The sequence below is a fragment of the Agelaius tricolor genome, unplaced genomic scaffold (genome assembly GCF_023055355.1).
Source record: "Agelaius tricolor isolate 1412-34295 unplaced genomic scaffold, bAgeTri1.0.p SCAF_1, whole genome shotgun sequence".
NCBI classification, from domain to species: Eukaryota; Metazoa; Chordata; class Aves; order Passeriformes; family Icteridae; genus Agelaius; species Agelaius tricolor.
This window is the reverse complement of record NW_027269261.1, coordinates 43,388,899-43,413,153: the sequence shown is the minus strand read 5'-3', so window position 1 is coordinate 43,413,153 and position 24,255 is coordinate 43,388,899. Positions and strand designations below refer to the sequence as shown.

The window sequence follows — 24,255 nt, the reverse complement described above, 5'->3', positions numbered from 1 at the left end:
CAGGCACAGTGACAGCTGTGACTGGAGGTGGCTGTAGTTATAGACTGGGGTTTTTGCCAGAGGCCCTGCTATGAACTATATTGACAGAGGTGCTGTTTCTTTCCTGGGAGCTGGATAAATATTTCTAATATGATCTTGCCACAGCCTGAGCCTGAGGAGGCAGTTTTACACGTGTGTGGATGCAGCCAGTACTACTGATGCACTCCTGGTCCCACTGCTCTGCAGGGCTGGAGGCAGGCAGCAGCTGCCTCTGCAACTTCTTGGCTCCAATACTACAGCTGGTACTTCACTGTGAGCTTTGCTCCACCAGGAACAGTCCCCTCCCTATGCACAGGAACAGATTTTCCAGGGGGATTTTAGCACTGGAAATGAACACTGGAAATCCTGTTGCTTTTGTTACACTGGGACATTCATCCTTTCATCCTGCCAACTGTGAATCAACATGATTTCACTTCTGCAATTGAAGAATTCAATAAATGTACGCAGAAAAATCATTCTCCCCCAGTTTTTGTCTAGTCCTGTCCACTTTGTGGTCCTGCTGAACCTCATGCTAGCAGCTCTGTACAGGAGGGTGGTAGCAGGATCAGTCTGGTGGAGCACTCCTCACCTGGCTAACTTACAGCAAAGCCTTGCTATTATATCCAAAGCCATAGCACAGGTGTGCTGCTCCTCTGTGAACGTTTTCCAGAGGCACATGTGGTCTGCCTTAGCTGGGATTTCATCCTATTTTTCATTCAGGCCCAAAATATCTGGTTACCATTTTCAGCCGAGAGAAGGTGCTTGAAATGGAAAAAGTCAAGTCACAAAATGGGATAGAAAACAAAGCTGTGGAAAATATTTGCAGGCAAACAATAAAAACACAGTTTGAATCAATGGTAATATTAAATTTCAGTGCTTTCAAGATTTTTTTATTATTATTACTTAAAAGTAAAATTATTTAAATTGTAGAAGACATTTGAATAAAGAAAATATTATTCTAAATGTCAAAAATGGAAAAAGGGATGCTTTGATATTCATAATTTTTTCCTTATTGCTTTTGTTTGAAAGATGTATTGGGTATGTTTTCTTTTGTAGGTCTCATAAGAAAAACAATAGTTTTAGGGAAACAGAATTTTTCAATTAGACAACATTTTGCTGAAAACTCCTATCTGGAAGAAACCTGGAAATAGTTAGGTGAAAAGTCTAGCAGGAATCTTTTAGTTCCAGATGTGTTATTCTGCTTCCCCTGGTATGAAAGAGGTACTTAAATTAAAGTTAAAAGATGCAGTGCCGGTGTAACTAACTACATATTTCCTGACATTTGTGCCTGTCAGCACAGGAGTGGTTAGGCTGCTATTTATAAATCTGAGCTTAATTCATTCTCATACCACAGGGGGCAATCAAGACCCCAGTGATTCACAGGGAGAAATCAGGGCCAGTGTACAAGAGGCTTTTTCCTAATTTATTTCTGTCTGTGTCATGTATGGAAGAAAGATACACATAGCAAACACAGTCCAATCCCAGCCCTTCTCTGCTGAGTCAGAGTCAGCTTCTTAGGTCTTAGGGATCTCAAGTCAGGAAGGCAGGATGGTCTTGTGGCTTAGGATATGGACTGTGAGTCAGAATAGTTTATAAGTGAAAAAAAAAATATTCCTTTCATTTATTAGCAGATCATTCTCTAAACAGCAAATTTGCCTTTAGAAAATTTCAACTGTAGGCATTTTAAAGACAAAAGGGCTAAAAAAAGAAGTCCAATTGACATTTGATCATTTATGTATCAACATTATATTTATCCTTAACCAGCTGTTCTGGAAGGAAAAGGACAAGCACCAGGGTAAATACCAGAAAAATCCTGATTTGCATTTTAGGCTTGCCAAAGTCCTGTTGATTAAGCTGGGAATGTTGATTAAAGACCTCAAGCTGTGACCCTCAACAATTCAGTCAGGTTACTCCTGCTGCTTAGCAAGGCTTGAGTTAAATTGGAAAGCAGGATAGAGTGTCAGTGAGTTTATCAGCTCTGAGCAGTGTGTTTCTATGCAGATAACCTGCAATACCTCACTGCTCAGCCTGAGTCTTACAGGAGATTCAATAGGTTGTCTGTCTGCTGGTAGGAGATATTAAAGTCCTTCAGGAAAAAAAAACCAAACAAAACCTAAAAACCAATCCTTCTTTGGACCAATCCTCTGGAAATCAGTCATTCAGTCAGTAGAGTTAATGATCAGTTGGTGGAGTTAATAGCCAAACCTGAAGTCAAAGATGATTAAAGCTTAAAAAAAAATTAACCACTCAGTGACTGTAGTCAAAGACAGTATTCAGTTATTTTTTGATGCTTCCTTCTCTGTCTAGGCTCCCACAGAGGCTGACAAGGGATATTTTAACTTGTCAAGGCAATAGCACCATAGTGACAAAACCCTAAGGAGCCCATCAGTTTGCTGCACAGGACCTGTTTTGCATACCAGGCCTTTGATCTTTAAGTGTATTTAGCATTGCCATTTTTTAATGAGTGTGGTGAGGAGGTGAAATAGGTCCCTTGCTTAAGTAGGACAATTTATTATTGTCACTTAGCTTGTGAAGGACAAGCCATGCAGAAGAGCTCCAGTCAGGGGAGAGAGGCCTTGAATGCAAGAACCTTTATGCTTCGGTTAACAGGGAAGCAAACTGCATAAGGGTTTGCAGAATCCAGTTCCCACTGCTTTGGGGGAAAAAAAAATATGTTTTTATTTCTTCATCTTCAAGTCATGCTTCCTCGGTTTACTGACAAAAGAAATTTTAATTATTTACTAACAAAGATAGGGCTTTCCCCTTCTGCTTCATGCTATGGCAATAAGGTTGTTGGGTTAATGTTGACTGAATAATCCATGGTGCCACTAGCTGCTGTGCAAAGTCAAAGGCATTTACACCAATTCCGAGGGTACCTGCTGAGCCTGTCAATCCAGCAGGGAAGGAAAGAGGAACCACTGCAAACCAAATGGAGATTTTTCCAGTGAGACTACAGAGAGATGGTGCGATACAGGTAAATGATATAAACATAGCTAAGAACAACTTCTTCTTTCAAACACAGGACTGTAAGAAACAAGTGTCATTTCTTGTTTCTGTGATCTTTCTCAGCTGTACATCTGACAGGTCTTGATTATGTCTTCTCGCAGGCAGTGGCGGCAGCACGAGACAGGCAGGGCTTTGCTCAGAACCCAACATCCATGTGTGCCTCACCCACAGAGACAAGTGATCTCCTGGGGCAGTGCCTGGCACTGGTCAGCTGGGCACACACAAGGAAGGGACCCAAAAGGGCTCCCATGAGGATATCTGCTCCTGTGGTTTTCAGGCTGCCCTTCAGGGACACACTGGCAATCCACAGGACAAAAGGAGCTGATCAGTGAAGTGAATGGAGAAAAAGTGAATGGAACCAGGTGCATGTACTTCCACATACACAAACAAATATTACAGTGAGGGAGCAAGAGCACTGAAATATACCCTAGGCTTTATCTGGTTTTCTTTCTGTTGTCAGTGAAAATCACCATGGAACCATAGCACTTGGCAGTCTTTGCATTGTTTTACAAAGGTATGGTTGGAAGAGCGATTGTCAGGAAACACCACTGCATCCCAGCTACCTAGAAACAAAATGGGCTGTCCCTAACCATTCCTGACAGCCCTGGGTGTTTCACCTTGCTGGAGATGCCTCAGTCCCTGGAGGCAACTGCAGTACGCAGTTGCCCACATCTCTGGAAAGTATGTTCTACCATGTGTATTGAGCTTTCCATGCTGCAGTTTGAGCTCATCCCTTGCTTCACATACTGTGGAGAATGGATTATTTCCTTTCCCTTTGCTGGGGCAAAAGTGAAGAGTGTTCAGCTCCCCATAAGGCCCTATTGCAGGGACAGCCCACACTTCCCTCACCTCAGTGCTGGCCAGTGAGCCAATAACAACAACCAATGTATCCCAGAGCAGCCCAGGAGCAGCACTCTCCTCAGCCTTCCTTTTCTGTTGCATTGCTTTTATTCAGCACTGTCTTTCCAACCCTAAACACCTGCTGGATTTGCCTCTAGTTTTGAGTTTTGAGTGCTTTTCCAGGGCTAATTCCTACCTCTAGCAGTATTTCCCTAGAAGCAGCCAAAGCACACTCCTGTATCCTCTGAGCCCACTTTGCTCCTTTTTCGCCCTTTAGGAGGGCTGCCCTTTCTTTGCAAAGGGCAGCTTTCAAACCCATGGGGACTGCACCACACACACGCACACATATGCAACCAGCTCTACATTAACTAAGACCCAAGACAACCCAAAGCATGGGAACAACAAAAAAATAGAGCCCTGTACAGTAGTGAGTACCTGGAGCTAAACAGAGATATTCTACCCCTCATATATTTTTTGGTTAATTGTTGCTCTGGACATTTTTGTTTTATCAGATGGGGAAGGACACTCGAGACCCAGCTAATTTGTGTCTCTTGTCAATGGCTCTTTGTTTTCTTTTAGCTTTTTTTCCCCCTTGTTTTTTCCCTGGCCCTATAATAATTTCTTTGTTCTCTTTGGTAAGCTGGCCACTCAGAGCCTTATATCCCTGTCTTAGACCTGGCTGCAGTACTGTTCATAACAGCAGCAGCAGCATCTGCTGGGGTGGCAGTGATGCGTGGCCACTGAGGCTCCCTCTGGCAGGCACTGCACAAAAAACCACGCTACCTGCATTGACCAAACCCAGCTCTGCAGTGACCAAAGAGACTGAACTGCAGAGGACAATGCACCTTTTTCTTACAAAACAAATACAATGCTTTGAACTTTCCCCTCACAGGCACTTTATTGTCCTTGTTCATGGCAAGCTCTCTGTCTGTACAAGTGTAGGCTAGCAGCAAGGTACTAATAAATTAATAAAGAGGAGGCAGGGCACAGGCCCAGGCAGTTGCCCATACATTTAAATGGTTGGCACTGTCCTTGCAGGAGTTTGTCCCAGACCAAGCAAATACTCCTGCAGTCAACGCCCAGGCATGTTTCAGGAGCCAGGGTGGTTCTCAGCAGGTGGCTTGGGCACAACCCTCCCACTCTGGGGGATAGGAGCTTGTCTCCCTGGGCATGGCTGGGAATGCCAGTGGGTCTTGGGAGTGGAAAAGACTCCCTGCTCTGTTTTATTACCTTATGTGAGTGGAAAAGACTCCCTGCTCTGTTTTATTATCTTATGTGGCTGTAGACTTAGTGTCTCAGCAGTGTGCAGCTTTTAATGGATTGACTCACCCTGGCATCCCTGCAGAGCAGGGAAGCACTGTTAAGCTTCTGGGTCTGAGGGCAGAAGGAGACTCACAGAAACACTAAAAGGGGTACATGACTCCAGAGAAGCCTTCAAGTCCCACAGCCCTCTTGTTTCTGCCCCAGCCCCAGGGCTTGAAGCTGGTGAGGGTGAGCCAGCCATGGAGATGTGCCCCTGGTCTGGTGGGGATGCTGAGCTGCCCAGGACCCCATGGGGCAATACAGGGGCCACCTCCTTTTGAGCTCTGCAGCTGAGATGAAAGCCAGCCTGGTGAGGCTGGGCAGATTAAAGTGTGCACCAGGCAAGCCTGGTTCAGAGAACAGGATCAGGCTTGCACTTAACTTGACCCTGAGAGACTTGCAGAAGCTTAGGCAGGGACATGGCTTCTCTACCCCATACGTTTTGACTTAGTGAGACATAGGAGGCCTCAGGGCCTCTCAGAGGCCACACGTCAAATCCATATGGATAGTTTGTGCAGAGGAAATTGGTGGGGTCAGGAAGAGTGGAAGCTGCTCAGTGCTTTACAGAAACATTGCCTGAAGTTTCTCTCCTAAGAAAAACAGAAAGCAGTTCAGCAGCATGGATTTTCCATTTTCCCCATTGCAATTTTTCCATTCATTTTCCCCATGTGTGTGTTAAGAGGGAGATGCTCAGTCACTCAGCTACTGGGTCACCTGTATCTGTTCTGGAATCATGTCCATCACTATGGTGTCAGGGACTGCAAATAAGAGAATAAGAGAATCTGTGTTCATTAATTATGGCATTGTATGGAAATACACTGTTTTACCAACAATCCTATTCTGAGATTATTTTTATGAGTGATATCATTATTTTGATACCTGAACAACTGGACCTTTTGACAGAGCACCTTCATGTTTCTAGAGCCAGCTCCCAGGCACTCAACTAAAGTCCCTGGAGCCCTGTGCACCTGGAGTGGGAATTTTCAGCTCCCCACTGGTGTGCAGTGGGTGGCCCTGCCCTAAGACAGCCAGGTGCAGTGAGCCCAGCCCTGCCCATATCCCAGCGATGAGCTTTGCTCCGGCCAGCGGCCAGCGCGAGGCTCTGCAGGGCAGGGGATGGATCCAGGGGCCACATGGAACCAGGTTGTGAGGCTTCAGCTGTGTTTATCCCAGCCTGCTTTTTCTCCCAGCTCACCTCCCACTGACACCTGCACACCTGTGTGGAGGGAGTATTTGCGCCTTTCCCTGCTCCAGGGCACTGACAGCAGAGTTGCAGTCAGGGCCCATTACCCACTCAGGGTGGGGCTGCAAAACTGAGGGAGGAGGAGGCAAAACCTACTCATGGCCTTACCTTAATTGTTATTCTGCTTGCTGAGTCTCCTTCTTTCTCAGTATTGCCTCTGGTAGGAAAGACTGTTTTCTTACATACAATTGCTTAAAAGTAAAAGGAAAACACAACAAAATGAAAAATACCACCACCACCATCAAAAAAAAATCCACACAAGAAGTCTGGGACTCATCCACTCTTCTGTTAATTAGCCTTAACTAAAACAATAAAACCAGAAAGCAAAGAAAAGGCCAATGAAGGTAATTGGGCTAGGCTGCTGTAAAAGCAGGACCTGTGGGAAACAGGGACATGGCTGCAGACAACATCACCTTATAGAAAGCCCAGACTTCTGAGGTCTGCCTCTCCCCTGAGCCCTATTTTGTGGCAAATCATAGTAGATGGTGTAATTATCACAGCTGTGCTTTAGACTGGTTTAAGAGGTTGTACTTTCCTGACCGCCTTTGGAGCACAACAGCAGTGGCAGATTCCTGCCAGCACAGTTCAGCTAAATCTACCACAACAAGCAAACAAGCTTCTGGAAGAACTTGCTGGGTGGTTTTTGCTGGATGCTTGTTTTCAATGACAGGTTTCCAAGGAAAACAGTAGCATTTTAAAACCTACATGTATGGCCAAGAAAGTTTATGGACTTTTCCCTCCTCCTCTCCAGCCAATACTTTGCTGCCTCTTTTACAATGCTATTTCTATTGACGTAAAGTGAAGATAAGGAATGTTTGCCCATGCTGCCTTGCTCAGTTTTCCATGTGTGGCTTCTGGCTGATTTGCCATGTGTCCCTGCTGAGGTCTCAATCCATTTTCCACTGAAAGAGTGTGGGTTCTTGCTTGGCTTATCATGCCGACACAGCTGGCAACCCATTAATCTCCTATTCCCAATGCCTTTACTTCAGTGGCAAAGTTCTGGTGCTTTTCAGTGGTTTGTGTTTACAGCTAACAGAGGCTGGTGCTCAAAGCCCCTAGGTCACTTCTCCATAACTACCAGAGCTGGGAGAGGTTCAGCATTTTCATCCTTCTTACTCTAACTCTCTCTGTCAAAGATACGGAGACCTGTAAAGCAGCAGAAGAAACAGGTTTGAAGCCAGGATCACATTATCTGCCAGTAATGCCCTTGTTCACATCTTTAGTCTGAGGACATCAAGACATCTACAAAGTACCTTCTCAAACACTGACAAAATGAGGCCCAGTTTGTGCTCAACAGAAGTTTTCCTGTAGAGTTTTGGGTTTTGGCTCAAGAATTCTGTCTGCTCCCTCCCCAGCTAAGAAAGGACACTAATCTGTCAAGGTTATCCAGCAAAGGAGTCTTTGGAATTTCATTCTGTTCAGAAAAATGTTTTAAACCAGACTGGTGAAAACACTACTTTGTGAAAGTAAACCATTTTGGAAGTGATTGCCTCACAGAGCCATGCTGGTAGTACTGTTTTGGCAACTCTTTGTTTCAAAATCCAGCTCCAATGCACTAGACTTGCAATTTCTTGGGCCCAGCCTTGTATGCTAGTGAGGGAGTCCCAGGAAGAGATGGGATGCTTGAAAGGGAAAGAAAACTTTATACTATGCCTGGCTTCTATGTTTGATTATGTATACCTATTATGGTTGAAAAGTGCTGTCCTGAAGACTTGGGAATTGAAGTTTTCATTCTGTCCCTGAAAAGAGAATTATAATGCCTGTAAAACTGCTTTCCAGTATACCAAACCTGCTCATAGTTCTCTCCCAAAGCAGACTGTGGGGTGGAGCATGGTGTGTTAAGTGCCTGCTCCTCCCCAGCTGTGTCTGCCAGCAGCAGGGATGTGGGATGGACATAGCTGGCTCAGCTAAGCCAGAGAACCTGGGAGTCTCCACATACACCTGAGCCAGGACAGTGCTGTTTTGGATGGCAGGGTTTGCTCCACACCAAGTGAATCCTATTCTTTGGTTTCCTGCCTCTGTGTTATCATGCAGCACAGAAAAAGCCATGACTTTCCTCCTCTGCCAAGCTGCCCTGGAGCTGTGGATGCTTTCCTGCAATTCCTGCCCTCAAAGTCAGGCAGCTATCAGGGAAGAACATCCTGCTCACTTTCAATAAAACTAACACTTGCATTGGCTTGTTCCAAGCCTTTCAATCCCCACCAAGGACATCCCAGCAACCGCTTTTGGAAAAGATCTTTAAATGTGGAAATGGAAAAGGCTTTTCAACAGTGGCTATGGGGTTCTTCCAAGTTTGATACCAAGAGGAAGTGGCTGGCTCCAAAAGAGATAACACGAAGACCAGTTGTTGTTTTTCACACTTCAGAGTAACCAACTAAAAATGCATGGGACAAACTGTCTGCAAAGGCAGATCAGCACAGAAGTATGGGCTGGGCCAAGCTTTCAGGGGTGGGAGGGCGCAGAAGCAGGCATGGGAACATCCCTGTAGAGGAGACAGATCTCTCTGCTCTCCTCATGTCCCAGCATTGTTAACAAAAGTGAAGGGTCCCATTAGGAAGCTGGTTTGACCCCTCATACAAGGATGTGTATGGCCCAGTGAGAAGTGTTACTCACTAGTCTGCTCTAACAGGGAAGGGAATGCATAGGAGAAAGGAAAGTTTTCCTAGCTGCTGGACAGAACCCTTAAAGAACAGAAGCATGGCAGACTAGGATTTTGACAGCTGTCTTGGGAGTCCACCTGGGGAATTAGTGGGGTTGTGCCCGCTAAGGAAAACTAATAAGGCGATTCACCTGCTGGCTGACAGGCAGTGTGGCAAAGAGTACCTGTGCTGCAGATACCACGCCTGTTTCCAGTGCAGGCAGCTCTGCTCTGGCTCCTCAGAGATGTGCCCAAACTGAGCTGTCTTTTCTCTGCTCAGCATCTCTCCCACCAGTGTGCAGCACATTATCTAAGCATGTTTTCTTCTCCAGCTTAGTTCTTGGACTTCCTCCCTCTCCATGTCTGAAAAAGGGGCTCCTGTGGCAGAAACAGAAGAATAGTTATAAATCCCAGTGAGCAGAAGGGCAGTGAAATGCAATATACTCCAGGGCAGGGGCTGTCCCATCAGTCAGATGTTTGGCAAAGGTGGTATCTTGTTATTTGTCTTACCAAGACATTTATCTGCCACCACCTAGGTCTTATCCAGTGTGTCCCCAGCAGTGCCCAGGTGATCTGCTGGGTCCACTACTCAAGCCAGCAGGGAGAGCCCTGGGAAGAACTCTCCCTGAGAGAGGTGGTGAACCCAGAGGGGTGTGGGGCAGCCCTCAGGCAGTGAGGGGCTTACTCAACAAGCTGGCAAATTGGTGACTGTCACACAAAATCAGGACATGCAGTGCTTTTCAGCAACTGTGACCCCAGATCAGCTGAAAAGGATTTTGAAAGTGAGATAAAGGGCTCACCTCCCACCGTGGTTCTCCTGCAGAGGGACTGCAGATAGGAGGCTAGGGTTAATTTGTTTTCTGAATTAACTAGGAATTTGGGAGCCTTGAAGCAATTGTGCTTTGTTTTGATTTTGTGAGGGTTTTTTCTAGGTTTATCTCAACAACGGGTTTTGTCTGTGAGTTTTTGGTACCCTGTCCTAAATTCAATCAGAATTTAGCTGGCAGGGTGGTGAGAGTTTATTGTGTTAATAATGTGTGCTATTTACTGATACCGTTCCCCAGGTGGTGAAAACTACCCTGAAATCCATACACAGGGCCTGAAAATGTTACTAAAAAAAGCTCTGGCAAATATATATTTTTGTAAAACTACAAATCAAATGTAAAAGTAGCAGTATTTTGTACTTCTCTAGCCCTTTCCCCTCACAGATCTCATAGAACAGCCTCAAAGGCACTTCTCTAGAGTCAGAGCAGGTCAGAGCAGTCTTTTATAAAAGCTGCCTTTTCTTTCCCGGCTTGCTGTCCTTTCCTTGCTCTCTTCCTCCCTTCCTATTCTTCCCTTTTCTTTTCTCACCAATTTGCCTGCCAGTGATTGGCTCAGTTGAGTCACTGGGATCCAACTATTTGAAAAATGAATGGAGTCATCACATATTTTTCCAGATCTTGGGGTTGCTCTTCTTGACAAAGATCAATATCTCGGTGACAGTCCTGCAGAGCAGGCCATCATACCCTTCCCCTGGACAAGCAGCACATCATGTTCAGAGAGTGCTGCCTCACTCCTTTGCTTCTCACCCTGACAAGCTTTTCAAGTTTCTGCAAGACAAAAAAAAAAAAAAAAAAAGAAAGCTTTCATTCTCCAAGGCCAGCATCCCGTTCATATTTTTTGTATCATAGGGAAAATGATAAGCCAGGGTATAACAATGACCTAGTTCACGTCCTGATAAAATAATTTCCTCTCTCTGTCATTTTTCTTGAAGAATAACATTTGACTAACACAAGCATGTAGGATAGAGCAAAAGCTTTTCTGTGAACTGGCTGATAATGCCTCAGATTCAGCCCTGAGACAGTCAACTGCCACCCTGTTGACCTATGGGGACTTAAGCCTGTTTATCCCCCAGCTTAGAGCTCTGCAAACAATTGGGTTCAAACCTGTAAGATGTGTGCCTGTGATAGGATTGAGGCCAAAAGCTCGGAAACAGGGGCTATCTGTTACAGCATCCCTCATCACTGCCCCCTCAGCCCACTGCCACCAGGGCTGCCCGGGAGCTGCTCTGACTTGCTGCTGTGGTGCAAACGGGCCCCCCCTCTGCAAAACAACCGGTTAGCTCATCCTCTTACACAAAAGGCCTCTGTACTGAGCAGGGTACATTACAGTATAGGGCAACCATGCAGCTCTGAATCCACTCACGCCCCCCTCCCTGAGCACAGAAACAATGCAGACTCTTATAGCTATCCCACTGCAGCCTACTTAACTCAATGCATCAGCTGTACTTGTCTGCTGAAGGTGTTTAAAAATGTACAAGTGGCATTTTTTGCTTGCAGCATTGCATGAGGAGATTTCTCACATCACCTTTCAGTGCCATTCAAATGGGCTGTCACCCAGTGCATATTGCCTGCCCTCTCATCTCCCACTTACAGGAGTTTTCCTTGTGGTTGTGCATCTTTTTATGAGGAGTTTTTCTTGTGGTTGTGCATCTTAATGAGTTCTCATCATGGCATTGATCCAGGACACAAATTTGCCATTTGCCATTGCTAGTAAGGGGTGACGTGGCTTGCACATCCTTGTGCCCTCAGTTGGGCCACATCCTGGTGTGGTGTCAGACTGCAGTACATCTGCTCACCTTCTCTTTGCCAAAACTGGACAAAACGGACATAAATTTGCCTGCTGTTGTGACTTCATCATGTCAGGACACACTGCCCAAGATGGCCAAAGCCAACCAGCTTACAGTCTTTGCAGTCTTTACTGTCAGCATACTTACTGCGTGCTGACTTCCAGCAGCATACGCTGTTCCAAAGTATTAACAAGGTACCTGATTTATGGGATGCTGCTGAGAGTAAAAGGTAGTTAAAATATAATTATAGTGCTCCTTTTATTTCTTTCCTTGCACAAATGTGGTATGAAGCTAGTCTGGTCTATTGACTTTTCTCCAATTTCTTGTTCCCTGAGGTGGAAAGTTCCTTTGGATTTCAGGAGATGGAAAACTACCAGCTGCTGGGCTCTGGCAGAAGGGTAACACAAATATTGGCTTGGAGATGGAGACTCCTCTTGATAGCTCCGCTTCTCAGGCACAATGGGCCTTTCTATCAAAGCTCATGTGTGCTGGAGACAACTTTCTTGGGTGCTGCTCAGAGCCTGAAGAATGAACTCTGAGGGAACTAGATCCTGGAAAGCTGTACCTCTTCCCAATGTGCATGCCTCTCGCCAGCAATGCCTTGTCTTGTGCAGAGATGCAGCTAGGCATACACTGGGAACGATGATGCAGAATAAAAATGAAATGCTGGGCTGCAAATGTGGCTCTGCCCCCTGCACAGAGAAGTAGGGAGGAAATGCACCAGAAATAACAGTATCCAGTCTCCATACTCCATGCAGTTCACCAGAAATTACTAAAGATATTCCTTGTTTTAAGCAGATCCTGACTACCTTCAGAGTTTCACTGAAAAGTGTCTTGTTTTCAATTCAGGAGAAGGGATACAAGCCTCTATGCAATTAATCAATTTTCCTTTTGTCTCACTTTAAGGAAAAGGAGAACCTATGGCAATTTTGGTTACTGGGGTTGGTACCTGACTTTGATCAGGGATGTGATTTGTCAGCTGCATCACTCTAATACTGAGCTTATACTGTTGAAACAGTGTCGCCGTTCAACTTGCTGCCTGTCAAATGAGCTATCAACAGATAGCTCTGAACTCCCTCACCATTACAGCACAGCAGCCACACAGGAATCTCAGGCCTTTCAGGAAGCACCTACTGGGCTGAAGGCACCCAACACTGAATTAAACGCTGTGATTTTGCAGCCAGGTGGCCATGGAGCATGCTTGCTGTATGGCTCTGTTATGGAGGCAGCAAACCCAAGAACAAGTGTGGCAGCAAGCTGCCATGGCTGTAACCTTTCAACCAGCTGCAGCTGTTTGCAAAGCAACCTGCAATGCACACATAATGCTTTTCCATTTTCCCACAAGAATAAGCCAAATTAACATTATCCCGGCACAACTGCATGCATACTCTAGGGAATTAGCTCCAGTAGTATTACTATAGCAATTCAGCTTTTCTAGGTAGACAGGCTATAATTACACCAAATTAAAATAGAATGCTTTTGTTCTAACTTTGGCTTCCCCTTGAGGACTTGTACCAAAATAACCAAAGGTATGAATTAAGCCATTTCAGTTATTTTAGTATAAGCCTGAGTGCAGGCAGGCTCCTGCTCCAGTCCTTCTACGTTGGCAGAGCTCAGCTGTCTGGGTGATCTCTCAAAGGCTTCATCACAGAGGGATAAATGTAAGAAAGCACCCAATGGGAAGCTGGGTTTGGCTGTAGCCGGGTACCCTGTGATGGCTCTCTCTGGGGCCAATGCCATATGTGACAGCACCATCTTTGTTCATTTAAGGGAAGGTAATTCTGCAGGACTGGGATGTCCCACAGGAGGATCAATGGCCCCTATGGGTCTTGAGCATGAGGGTCACACTGAGCCTCAACGCTCTGCTGGTTGCTGTGCTCCATCCCTGCCTGGTTGTGCTCCCTGCAGGGAGTGGGTGCTGCTGAGCTCGCATGGGGCTCCAGGGACATGGTTTTTTCCTACACCTTCAATTGCACACACAGCGTATCCAACATGGGGTTTTTGCAGCTGCTTTCAGCCAGGCAGGACCTTGGCTTTGGCCCTGCTTCGGAATGTCCAAAATGTCTATGCCCAAAAGAGCCATGGCCCTATGGAGAGCCAGTGACTCTTCCCATGGAAGAGGCTAGGGCACTTAGGGAAAAGATCAGCTGTACAGGATGTTTTTTTCCATGAGACGTGAGCCTTTGCAGGGCCTTTGGTGGTTAGGCCACACTGCCCCAGGGTTTAAAGGAGCAGGAAGATGTCAGCTCCAGTGACCATGGGAAATATGGATGGGATGATGGGCAGCTGTAGCACGGCTGCCTCACATGGGTTTCCAATTCACCGAGGGAAATGGGGAAGCAGCACTTCAGGACTCACTGGCAACTCAGGGGTGCTAAAAATGGTAAACTGAAATCGCGGCTCTGCCATAGACTTCTCAATACTGATTTGGGTAAGTTCAGATATATGCACTTGCTGCCTGTCAAATGAGGCACCCCAGATTCTCCAGGTGGTGTGGTTCATATTTTTATGGTGCTTTTAAGGTTCCTATAAGAAATGCGTTAATAACGTTTCCAATTGAGAACGGGGACAGGCTATTCATCAGCCTTTCATTTTCAGCGTTTTACTGCAAAACTTTCCATGGCCAAATTATTGAAAATGAGGAACCCCCTTTCCTATGGCACACAGCCCAGTTTATCCCTCCCCAAGCGTGCAGGTGGAAGCCCACTCAGCGGCTTCCACGGCAAATAAGCCGAGAGCACCCATGGAAACTCCAGGGCTCTCCCGCCCTGCTGAGCAAGACGCGCCCCCCTCAGCGAGCCGCACGCTGGCGACTGGGCCGGGCGGCCCTCACAGCGGCTCCGCGGGCAGGGCCGGCCGCGAGCCCCGACGGGCCGGGCGGCACCGCCCCCTCCGTCGGACCCAGCCAATGGCTCTGCGCGGCGGGGCGAGCGGGCCAATGAGGGGCGCGGCGGCGCGGCGGGGCCCGCCCCCTCTGCCCGCGCGCGGCCGTCGGTGAGTGCGGGGCGGGGCGCTGCGGCGCCGCCTGGCGGCCGCGGCGGGCTGGGCCGCGCGGCGCCGGCTCCTCCCCGCGCCGGCGATGTCACGCGGCGGCGCGGGGCCGGCGGCCGGGACTCTGGCGCGCGGGGCGCGGCGGTAGCAGAGCCGCCGGGAGCCGCCGCCGCGCCGGGAGCCGCCGCCACCGCCCGCGCCCGGGAACCGCCAGCGCCGCCGGGGCTGGCTTCGCGGCGGTCGCGCCGCTCCTGCCGGCCCGCCGGGGCCCCGCACCGCTCGCCCGCCGCCTCCGCCGCCGCGCCTCGCCGCCCCCCGGTCGGCGGCTCCGGGCAGCGCGTCGCCCCCCGGGCCGCGGGGATCTTCGTGGCCGCGCGGATGCCGCCGCAGCAGGAGGGCGAGGCGGGATACATCAGCAAGCCGGTGCCGCCGGGCGGCTGCGAGGTGCCGCCAGTGCCCCCGCGCAGGGTGCGCAGCGGGCGGGCGGCGGCGGCGCTGGGAGCGGCGCTGGGCGGCCGCTGCCGGGCGGCGGGGTCCGGGGCCGTGGCCGGAGCCGGGGCCGGAGCGGGGTCCGAGCCGCGGCGCAGCATCAAGTGCGTTCTGGTGGGCGACGGCGCGGTGGGGAAGACCAGCCTGGTGGTGAGCTACACCACGAACGGGTACCCCACCGAGTACATCCCCACCGCCTTCGACAACTTCTCCGGTAAGTGACCGGGGCGGCCGCGGGCACCGGGGCGGCGGGAGGGGGTTCTGCCGTCCTGGGGAGCGTGCCGCTCCAGGGGCCGTGGCTGCAGTGCGCGGAGGGGGAGCGATGTCCAGGTTCGGTGATTTCATTATGGATTTACGGGGAGCAGGACTCCACGGAGCAGGACCGAGCTTGTCAGGCTGCCATCGCAGCCAGCAGCACCGGCCTGTCTCCGGTGTAACGGAGCCAGGCTGGCAGCGGGTGTCATGCCCGGCCCCGCGGCCAGAGCCGGGCTTTAATTGGGAACCCTCCGGTGGAGAGCTTAGCGCTCTCGGGGACATCGGAAGCGCCTAAAGGGCAGGTTTAAATGTCTCGCCCTTACAAAGGAGAAGTGCAGGGGTTTCTCTGCGGTTCAGCGGGGGATTTTCGTGTCCCGGACGTGCTGAATGTGTATGGAGAAATAAAGCTGAACCCCTCTAGCTGGAGAATATGCCAGACTGCCGGGCTCGCTCTCCGCGCTCCCTGCGGAGGACTTGTGCAGTCAGTGCCTAACTCATCTCTTGTAGTAAAATTAATCGGAAAGCACTGAAGGGCTTGCTTGTGTTAGCGACGGACTCCCTTCCAGCTCTGCTAAGTTGTTAAATCTAAAATAGTTGAAGACTATTAGAGCTGAGGGATGGTTAATCTTCCTTTTTAAATTTTTTTCTTTAATGGAAAACATGTAAAGTCGAATTCACCCTCCCCGCCTCCCTTCTTTCTCTCCAAAAGCTGTTGTGTCTGTCGATGGGAAGCCGGTGAGACTTCAGCTCTGTGACACAGCTGGTCAGGTCAGTGGAGCCACTTACTTGATTTAAGTGACAGTGGGAGGGGAGAAGTTGTTGCTGTTGCGCAAAGTAGTCCTGCAAATGACTTCATGGATTTGAAAGTATTCCCAGTGTTTGATCATGTTATTATCTGCTGTCATTTTCACTGCTGCTTGACTCACTGCTCTGCCTGTCGGTTGAAGGGTGGGGGACGTACTGTTTCTCCATATAGGGGCTGGGCACAGGCTGCTGCTCTGCTGGCTCAAGCTGCAGCTCTGTTTAGCCTGACTGGAAAGGCTGAACATATTGGGGATTCAACGGCCACCTGGTTTTCTCTTTGAGCCGTTGTCACTGTCTTTATTTTTGCTAAATAACTGCAGGTTTAAGAATTAGGGTGTTTGGCATATATGCATGCAAAGCAACCACATCTGTAGGTGTCCAGAGATACAGACTGTGTTTTTGAAGGGACCGAAGCTGGAGGGAGAAAAAAGTACTACTGGGTGTTCTCCGTGGAGGCTTCATATTCACCATTCCCACCCATTTAGAAAGTGCTGCTGTTGCAAAGCTGAGGTTTGCTGTAATCTGCAACCTGAAGGGATGAGGGTAGCTGATGCCTCTCATCTCCTACTTGGCCTGATACATAAAAAAGCCCATGTCTTGCTGCGTCAGATTTTCTGGAAGACCCAGGCTTGTACCACCCTGAGCAGTGTGCAACACTGCTTGCCAGGGGTTGAGGCTGGATAACCAAAAGTAGCCAAGAATATTTTGCTACCTCACTGCTCTTTGAAGGCAATGGGAGTTAGAGTCCTGTGCAGCTTTGTGGATCTAGGTCTATGCTTTCACCAAAACCACGCTGAAAAATCTCAGTGGTCTTAGCATACAAACCTATTTAGATGAGTAATAACTGGGTGCCCTAGTTAGGAATGAGGTTTTAAGGGCTATGCAGTAGTAGACAGCAGTGTGCCCTACAAAGCAGAGCTAAAATCCTACAAACAGCCTTCTGCAGGTAGTGATGTGAAGTCAAACAGCAGAACTGTCCCATGATTTTGTGTCCTGCTGAAGAGATGGGGTGGTACTGCAACAGTCTTGGCTGTGCATGTTCATATGCAGAGCATGGCAGGTGAAATTGCCATCGGGTGACAGCCTGTGGACATGCAGTGCCTGTGGAAATGCAGCTGCAAGCTGCAGGAAGGATGAACAGGTCCTGTCACCCCTTGCCTTCCCTGCCCTTAATGGTTAAGGTGTTTGCTCTGGTGGCCCAAGTGCAGCTGGAATGAGTAAAGTTACTGCCTTTAAAATGAAAGGGTTATCGAAACTGACAGAAATTGTCCTGAGTAAAAGATTCCTTGCTGGATACTTTGATAGAACTGCTGCTGGGAGATGGCTGCTGAAATCTGGAGCTAAAAAAAGCACTCCAGGCAGTGGGAAATTCAGCATCACTAGCCCGAAGAGGTGTAGAATACCTGCAGGCCATGTACCTACCATTGAAATGGCAGAAGTGTACTTAGGATATAAAGGGAACTGTTTCATCTTAGTAAAAACCCATCAGATCTGGGGTTTGCTTCCAAACCCATTGAAGCCCTTTTGAGGTTTCACATGTAGCAAGAAGAGGCAATTACATAGCAAGGTGCCTTTCTGCAAACAGCCCTGTTGGTCAGAGCAGCATCTCTCAGTAAATGTGGGGTTTTTCTTGAGCTGAGTGGTGAGAACTTGATTTCCTCTGAGGCTCAATCTGAGAATCGAGAGAGCTGATGAATCTTACTTTTTTGACTGGTGTTTTATAAATATCTGTCTCTCTCAGAGATACTGCTGCAAAAAATTCATTTGAGCAGAACAAGATTCCTGAGGCTTCCAGGGGGCTTTAAACTGCATATCCTGGGTCTCCAGAGGCTTTAAAGCAAAATTTCACATCTCAAAAATTAACACTCAACTCGCATTTCATCAGTAAACTGAGAGATATATTCAGCTTTATGTTTCTGTGTCTTTTCAATTCCATGCATTTGAGAACATGGTCCATTTTAATTAAATGTCACTGCCGCTGAGGCAAATCCTACCTGTTCAGGCTGCTACCCTGGTTTTATCCTGCTGTCAGCATAAAAGCAGCCTGCCTGGAGTAACCCTGGCTTCTAGCTGCATTCTTCCCTGAGGATCAGCACACCTTTGTTACCATGAGGTGTTTGACTTTCTTGTGGCTGCATCCTGAAGCTGCAAAAAGGCCTTGCTTTACTGGAGTTTGCACTAAAAGAAAAAAAAAAAACCAAAAACCCAGAAGGGTAGTGCTGGGAGGCCCGTGTGCAGTTTGTTTGATGTGGCATGGGTGGGAGGGAAAGGTAAAGCTCTTACTCTATGCCATTGGCATGTTAAGCCTGCGCATTGTAAGTCATTATTGCTCCCATCAGATTTAAATCCCTGGGCACAATGGCAGGGAAATTATTCCCATATCCTGGAGGATGTTGCTAAGTAGTTACCAGTTTAAAAGCTGACTCCAGGAAAGGTACCCAGAAAGGTACACATGCTGCTGCATATCTGCTTTGCCCTTGCCCGGGTCTGTCAGCAGAACAGCTTTGAGGTACACGGTGCTCCTCCTCAGAGCCACTCACTGACTCACCCTGGCAGAGGTGGGTCTGGAGAAAGTGCTCTCTCCCTCTTCAGTTTGTGCCTTTCTGTGCCCTAACCACCTCCCGCAGCTTTGCTTCTCTGCTGAAGTAGGGCACAGGGCCTGTGTACAAAGAGCAGAGGAAATATTTAAGCACTTGAAATAACCTGCAGCATTAGCTGGAAAATCTCAGGTACGTGGGGAAGCCACCACCTTTGTCCTGTGTGCCTGATGGTGGCAGGGTGCCCGCTGGCTGGCAGCCATGAGACATCAGGCAGGGTACAGGTGGCTTCTGCTTGGGTCACACCTTGCTGAGTGGTCTGGGTGCTCATTTTGGGGTGCTTGTCAAGGTGGCAGTGGCAGGGGGTCCTCAGTATCACCAAGGCTCAGGGCAGGCTAGAGCTGTTCTTTCTGCAGAGTGTTAACGCAGTTTTGTTCTGTGCAGGATGAATTCGACAAGCTCAGGCCTCTGTGCTACACCAACACGGACATCTTCCTGCTGTGCTTCAGCGTGGTGAGCCCTTCGTCCTTCCAGAACGTGAGTGAGAAGTGGGTTCCCGAAATTCGCTGCCACTGCCCCAAGGCACCCATTATCCTGGTTGGGACACAGTCAGACCTCCGGGAGGATGTCAAAGTCCTCATCGAGCTGGACAAGTGCAAAGAAAAGCCAGTCTCGGAGGAGGCTGCAAAGCTCTGTGCTGAGGAAATAAAAGCCGCGTCCTACATCGAGTGCTCCGCTTTGACTCAGAAAAACCTCAAGGAGGTCTTTGATGCAGCCATCGTGGCTGGCATTCAGTACTCGGATACCCAGCAGCAACCAAAGAAATCCAAATGTAGGACTCCAGACAAGATGAAAAACCTCTCCAAATCCTGGTGGAAAAAATACTGCTGTTTTGTATAGGGGCTGCAAGGACCTGAGTGCTGCTCTGAGGAAATCAATAGAGGCTATATTAGCTGAAATCTCAATTTGTGTCGTCTTGAGTGTATAGTGTAGATCTGTATGTATGTGTATATGTTGCTACTGGATGACTCAGTTGCCCTTTTGAGGATTGCAGAAGGATTCTTTAGTTAAATAATTGCTATATATCAGGTCTGGCACCCAGTTTTGTGACCAGACCTTCTTGTTAAGGAAAAAAAAAAAGCACCATGTGTCTGTGAGCATAGAAGGATTTGTCCAAAGGATTCAACTTCTTCTGTTGTAAGGTGTATGTGATGGGGCGGAGCACAACAGAGGCCTTCACTGTCAGGGCTTTGCAGGAGGAACGCACAAGCAATGGTGGAAATGTAGAGCTCTGTACATGGACGATCAAAGGGAAAAATAACACTGTGCCTCCTAACTGACATTTGTAGCTTTAAACCCCACTCCTGCTCTCTTTGTGTCTTCCCAAGCCAGTGCTCTTAGGGATCACTTTTAAAAGGGTATGCAAGAGGTGTAATCTATACGCAAATGCCATGGTTAAAAAGGTCATGGGTATACCTTCAGCTTGTGGTGAGGGAACCTAATCCCTTATGGAGCTGACATCTCATTTGTTACCTCCTGACTTTTTCTGAAAGTCCTTTCTGTCCTCCTTCCCCTGCCTTTCCCAGGAAGCCGAGTGGAAGCCCAAAAACATGACCAAGCTTTTAACTCGCTACCTCGAGCAGTGGCAATTTCCTCTGTGTTTTTGCAGACATGACGACAGTTCATCTATTTCAGCTCAAAGGAATGTAAATACTGTTGTGTTGGGGTTTTAATTTTTTTTTAAGCGATGTAACAAATACCTGTGCAGCACCATATAAACTGCATCTGGTTTTAAGTCTACAGCCAAGAATTCCAGGATGCCCCATTTTACCTTTTAAGGCTGCTAAACAAATAACGAATCAGGCAGATTGAGATTTATAACAAACTGGACTCCAGAAACTGAGGCTGCTGCATCCTCTTCATGATGCTGTTTCCTACCAAGTTAATGTTTCCCTTCTAAAGGCAACATTCACTTGTGGTTGAATCTTGTCCAAGCTCATAGTTGTGAAATTGTCTGAGGCCATCCCTAAAAAAAACCTGATAATTCTTTTTTTTTTTCCCAGATCAGTCCAACAGATTAATTGAAATGTGCCTAAAATGTAGCTGAGGGATCAACATAGAGCTGAGTGTGACCTGTTCTCTGACTGAATCTGGTTCCTACTGAACTCTAAGCCTAATTGCAGTTCTAGTGAGTTCAAGAGCCCCGAATGATAATGTGACTCTGCAAGGATCAGTATTTGAACCTGTTCTGCAGAGGACATTTAGTTTGTGCTGTCTGTCTGCCTTTTTTATGGCCACAATTACTTTTTTCCCTCCTCTAGATAGTTCAAGATCAAATTATACTTCTTTTTTGTTCCCTTTGGCCCTAGCCTTGAAGTGACCTTTTCCTTATTCTTAAACTAAACTGTAGTGACAGAAGGCCAGAACCTTTTTTCATCAGAAAGGAATCAATGTCTGATACAAAGAACTGTGGTGGCTGTTTGAGTTGATAAAGCTGACCACAGTTTACCTCCTGGCCCACTGAGGAAAATGACACTTTATGTAAATGGATTCTGGGCTATTGGCATAAGCTCCCCAGACTGTATTTTTTCCTTCTCTACAGAAGAATGAGTGTAGAATGGGTAACGTTCCATCACTGAAAACTTGAAAATGGGATGGAAATCTTTACCTAGGGCCTAATTCAATAAAAATATCTTGGCTTCTGCACTGGAAGAGCCTGGAAAAAGAGTTTCCATAGCACAGAAACTGGATGCATTTGACTTGGTTGCATCTGGTTGGTAATGGTTTAATGTGTACTAGTCCTGAAGTTAACATCTGAGCCTTTATACTTTTTACTCAAATGCTTTGACAGGATTTCAGATATGCAGTCATGCCAACATCTTGGAGAAAAACAAAGCTAGATTTCTCCTGGGTGCTTGGCTTCCTTGTAAAAAACAGTCTCAGTCGCTCAAAAATGTGGGTTTGACGAGGGAACAGGCTTGAATCTGAGCAGCTTCCATTTACAAAAATAACAAAATTTCCTCTGCAAGATCATACTGCTTGGTATCATGCTGAACTGGAAGCAGTAGGTTATACTTTATAAGCAGCCTGTTTCATAGTCTGAAGTAGCATTACTTTTGAATGTAGCCAGCTGTGACTGTTTCTGAAGATGTGATTTATATACAACTTGTTATAGCCCTTTACTAGGTGTGTGTAAACTGAGGTCTAATAACTCTATGGATACTGCTCTACGTGGGGCTACACAGGGTCTAGGTTTTAGAAATCTTACTTTTAAAATTACCAGTATTTTACAAGCATAAATGAGGGGGAGATGCCTCTATGTAGTCTATAATCTGATGTGCCTTATAAAAAAACTCTCTTCTGTTTTCTAAGTGTAGGCTATATTCCAAAAGAAATATTTCATGTGAGAATGATATAAATGAGGTATTTGGAAATAAATTCTGACCTGTGTATGTGTCTGCCTCTGCTGCCTGCTCAAGGAAGCTGGAGGGCAGTCCCTTGGCCATGCACTGGGCTAATACCCAGAATTAGCAAAGTACTGGAACTGTGCTCCCAGTGCCCCAGCAAAAGGCCTCTGCCCAGAAAATACAGCCTTTTTCTGCACTGCCCCATCCCCAGGGGCTGGGCTGGGTGGGAAGGGTACAATGGCCAGCTTTCTGTCTCCCTGCCAGCACAGCATCTTGCTGTGGCCCTGGTAGGCATGGACAAGCTCAGGCCACCAGTGCCTGGCCCTGAAAGTGGGGTGAGTGGCAAGGAGCACAGCATAACTGGGGCATTTTGCCTGCTGCATGTTGTGCCATGTGTGTCCTGGGGGAGCCAGGGGGTGTTTTTGGAACAGCAGAGCCTTCTCCATTTTGACGCCATGGGTCTTGCTACTCCTTCCTGGGTCCTGTCCCTCATGCCAGGGCCAAGGCAAGTGAGGTTTGAGATTGTTTGTGCCCAGGAGCTGGATGGCTGTGGCACAGAAGCCTTCCACCCTTTGGTGCCATTGTGTTAGCTGAGTGGGGAGCAGCATCTAGACCTCCAGGCATTCCCATGGATCCAGTGTCCTGCTCCAAAACTGCTCCAGAGAGGGTGCTTTGCTCTGGACCAACCAAGGTTTGTAAACTGTGCCCACTGTGTTTGTTTTTCTGGGAGCTGAGAGGAGCAGGCATGCTGGGGGTGGCATACCAGCTTGCCCTCCTGTGCCACCTTTCTCTTGGGTTATAAGGCCAAGGCATTTTCAACCATGGGAATGCACACAATGTCCACAAAGTAGAGTTCAATGCACAGCTCCTCTTTCTCATGGTTGATTCCTCACTGGAACAAAGCCTTGTCTTCTCCTCTCTTAAGTGCCAGGCTGGGCACTGCTGGGAGGCTGGTTCACCTGGTGGTGCCAGCAGCACAGTGGCCCTGCCCGAGAGCCCAGCCTGTGCCAGCAGGCTCCTCTCTGGGGATACTGGTGTTGAGTCACCAATGCTTTTGGTGATGCCTTCAGAGATTGCTTCCATGGGGTTCCTGTGCTGCAGGGAGGGGAGTCAAGGGTGTGCTGGCTGGAGACCAAGGCACCCCACCTTTGTGTGCTGACTTTGCAGTAGATGGGGCTGTGCTAGCTTAGAGTCCAGAACCTGCTCTTGCCAAATCCTGGCACAAAAATCCCTCTGTTACCTGTGGGGCATTGATTGTCTGCTGAGGCAGGCTGCTGTCTTGTGCATCCCGGCATCTGGACGAGGCTAAGGCAGTTCAGGTCATCCCAGGGTAACTTTGTGCCTGGGTGTGCTGCTGTGATCAAAAGGCTTCCTCAGCTGCCCTGCTTCAGATACTGGATGGGCTGGCAGCTGAGGCTAATAAGGGCATACTGAAGTAAGCCCACTGTACTTAAGGTTTCCCAGAAATGCTGAAATAGCTGATGGTTTGTGATGGATGGAAGTTCCCAAGAGATGAACTTTCATATGAAATTAAACTGCTAGGCAAAATACACTTTTTTTTTTTATTGTTAGTGGAGAAAAAAGGCACTTACACCATTTTCCCCCCAGTGTTTAGTGGGTTGGAGATGCTTCTAGGGTAGGACTGAAGGTTGACTAGAGCTGAGACATTGACAAATGTGACAGTTTGTCCTTGCAATGTGTCTGTAAGGACACTTCACCACACTCTTACTTTGCTTTTTATTTTCTTTCTAGACACCAGTTACTGACCACAGAGCGGGGGCACTGCTTCAGGAGACAGGGTTTTTGGATGACCACATGGAGCTGACTTAATGTTTTCATATGTATCATCCTTAAACACTGAACCTTGCTGAAGCATGTGAGTGCCCCTACAACTGAGCAACCTTTCTGAGCTCTAGCAATTTATGTGCTCAGGGGTTTGTACAGAAGAGATCTTAACTTCTGCCTTTAGTGTTGCCCTGGCATGGAACAAGGTGAGGAGAGAGGAAAAACAACTGTTCAGGAAAGAGTGAGACATTCTAAACCTCAGGAGAGCTGGCAAAGGGACTCCAGGGCAAGGGGGAGTGATAGACACTACTTTTACCTACTTTAGTCAT

At 47.8% G+C, this 24,255-nt stretch overlaps 1 protein-coding gene across 1 annotated transcript; it reads left to right on the top strand.

The window, feature by feature from the left end:
• The first annotated feature begins 14,730 nt into the window (after nucleotides 1-14,730).
• On the top strand, nucleotides 14,731-22,186 carry RHOU (ras homolog family member U). Its single transcript, XM_071431707.1, has 3 exons — nucleotides 14,731-15,352; nucleotides 16,103-16,161; nucleotides 19,179-22,186. Exons 1-3 carry the CDS (start codon nucleotides 15,028-15,030, stop codon nucleotides 19,632-19,634), a joined length of 840 nt encoding a protein of 279 aa, XP_071287808.1. The 5' UTR covers nucleotides 14,731-15,027; the 3' UTR covers nucleotides 19,635-22,186.
• The last annotated feature ends 2,069 nt before the right edge of the window (nucleotides 22,187-24,255 follow it).

Coding starts and splice junctions, on each gene's coding strand:
- RHOU (XM_071431707.1), top strand. CDS start 15,028: ATGCCGCCGCAGCAGGAGGGCGAGGCGGGATACATCAGCAAGCCGGTG. Junction 15,353..16,102: donor CGCCTTCGACAACTTCTCCG/GTAAGTGACCGG, acceptor TCTCTCCAAAAG/CTGTTGTGTCTGTCGATGGG. Junction 16,162..19,178: donor TCTGTGACACAGCTGGTCAG/GTCAGTGGAGCC, acceptor TGTTCTGTGCAG/GATGAATTCGACAAGCTCAG.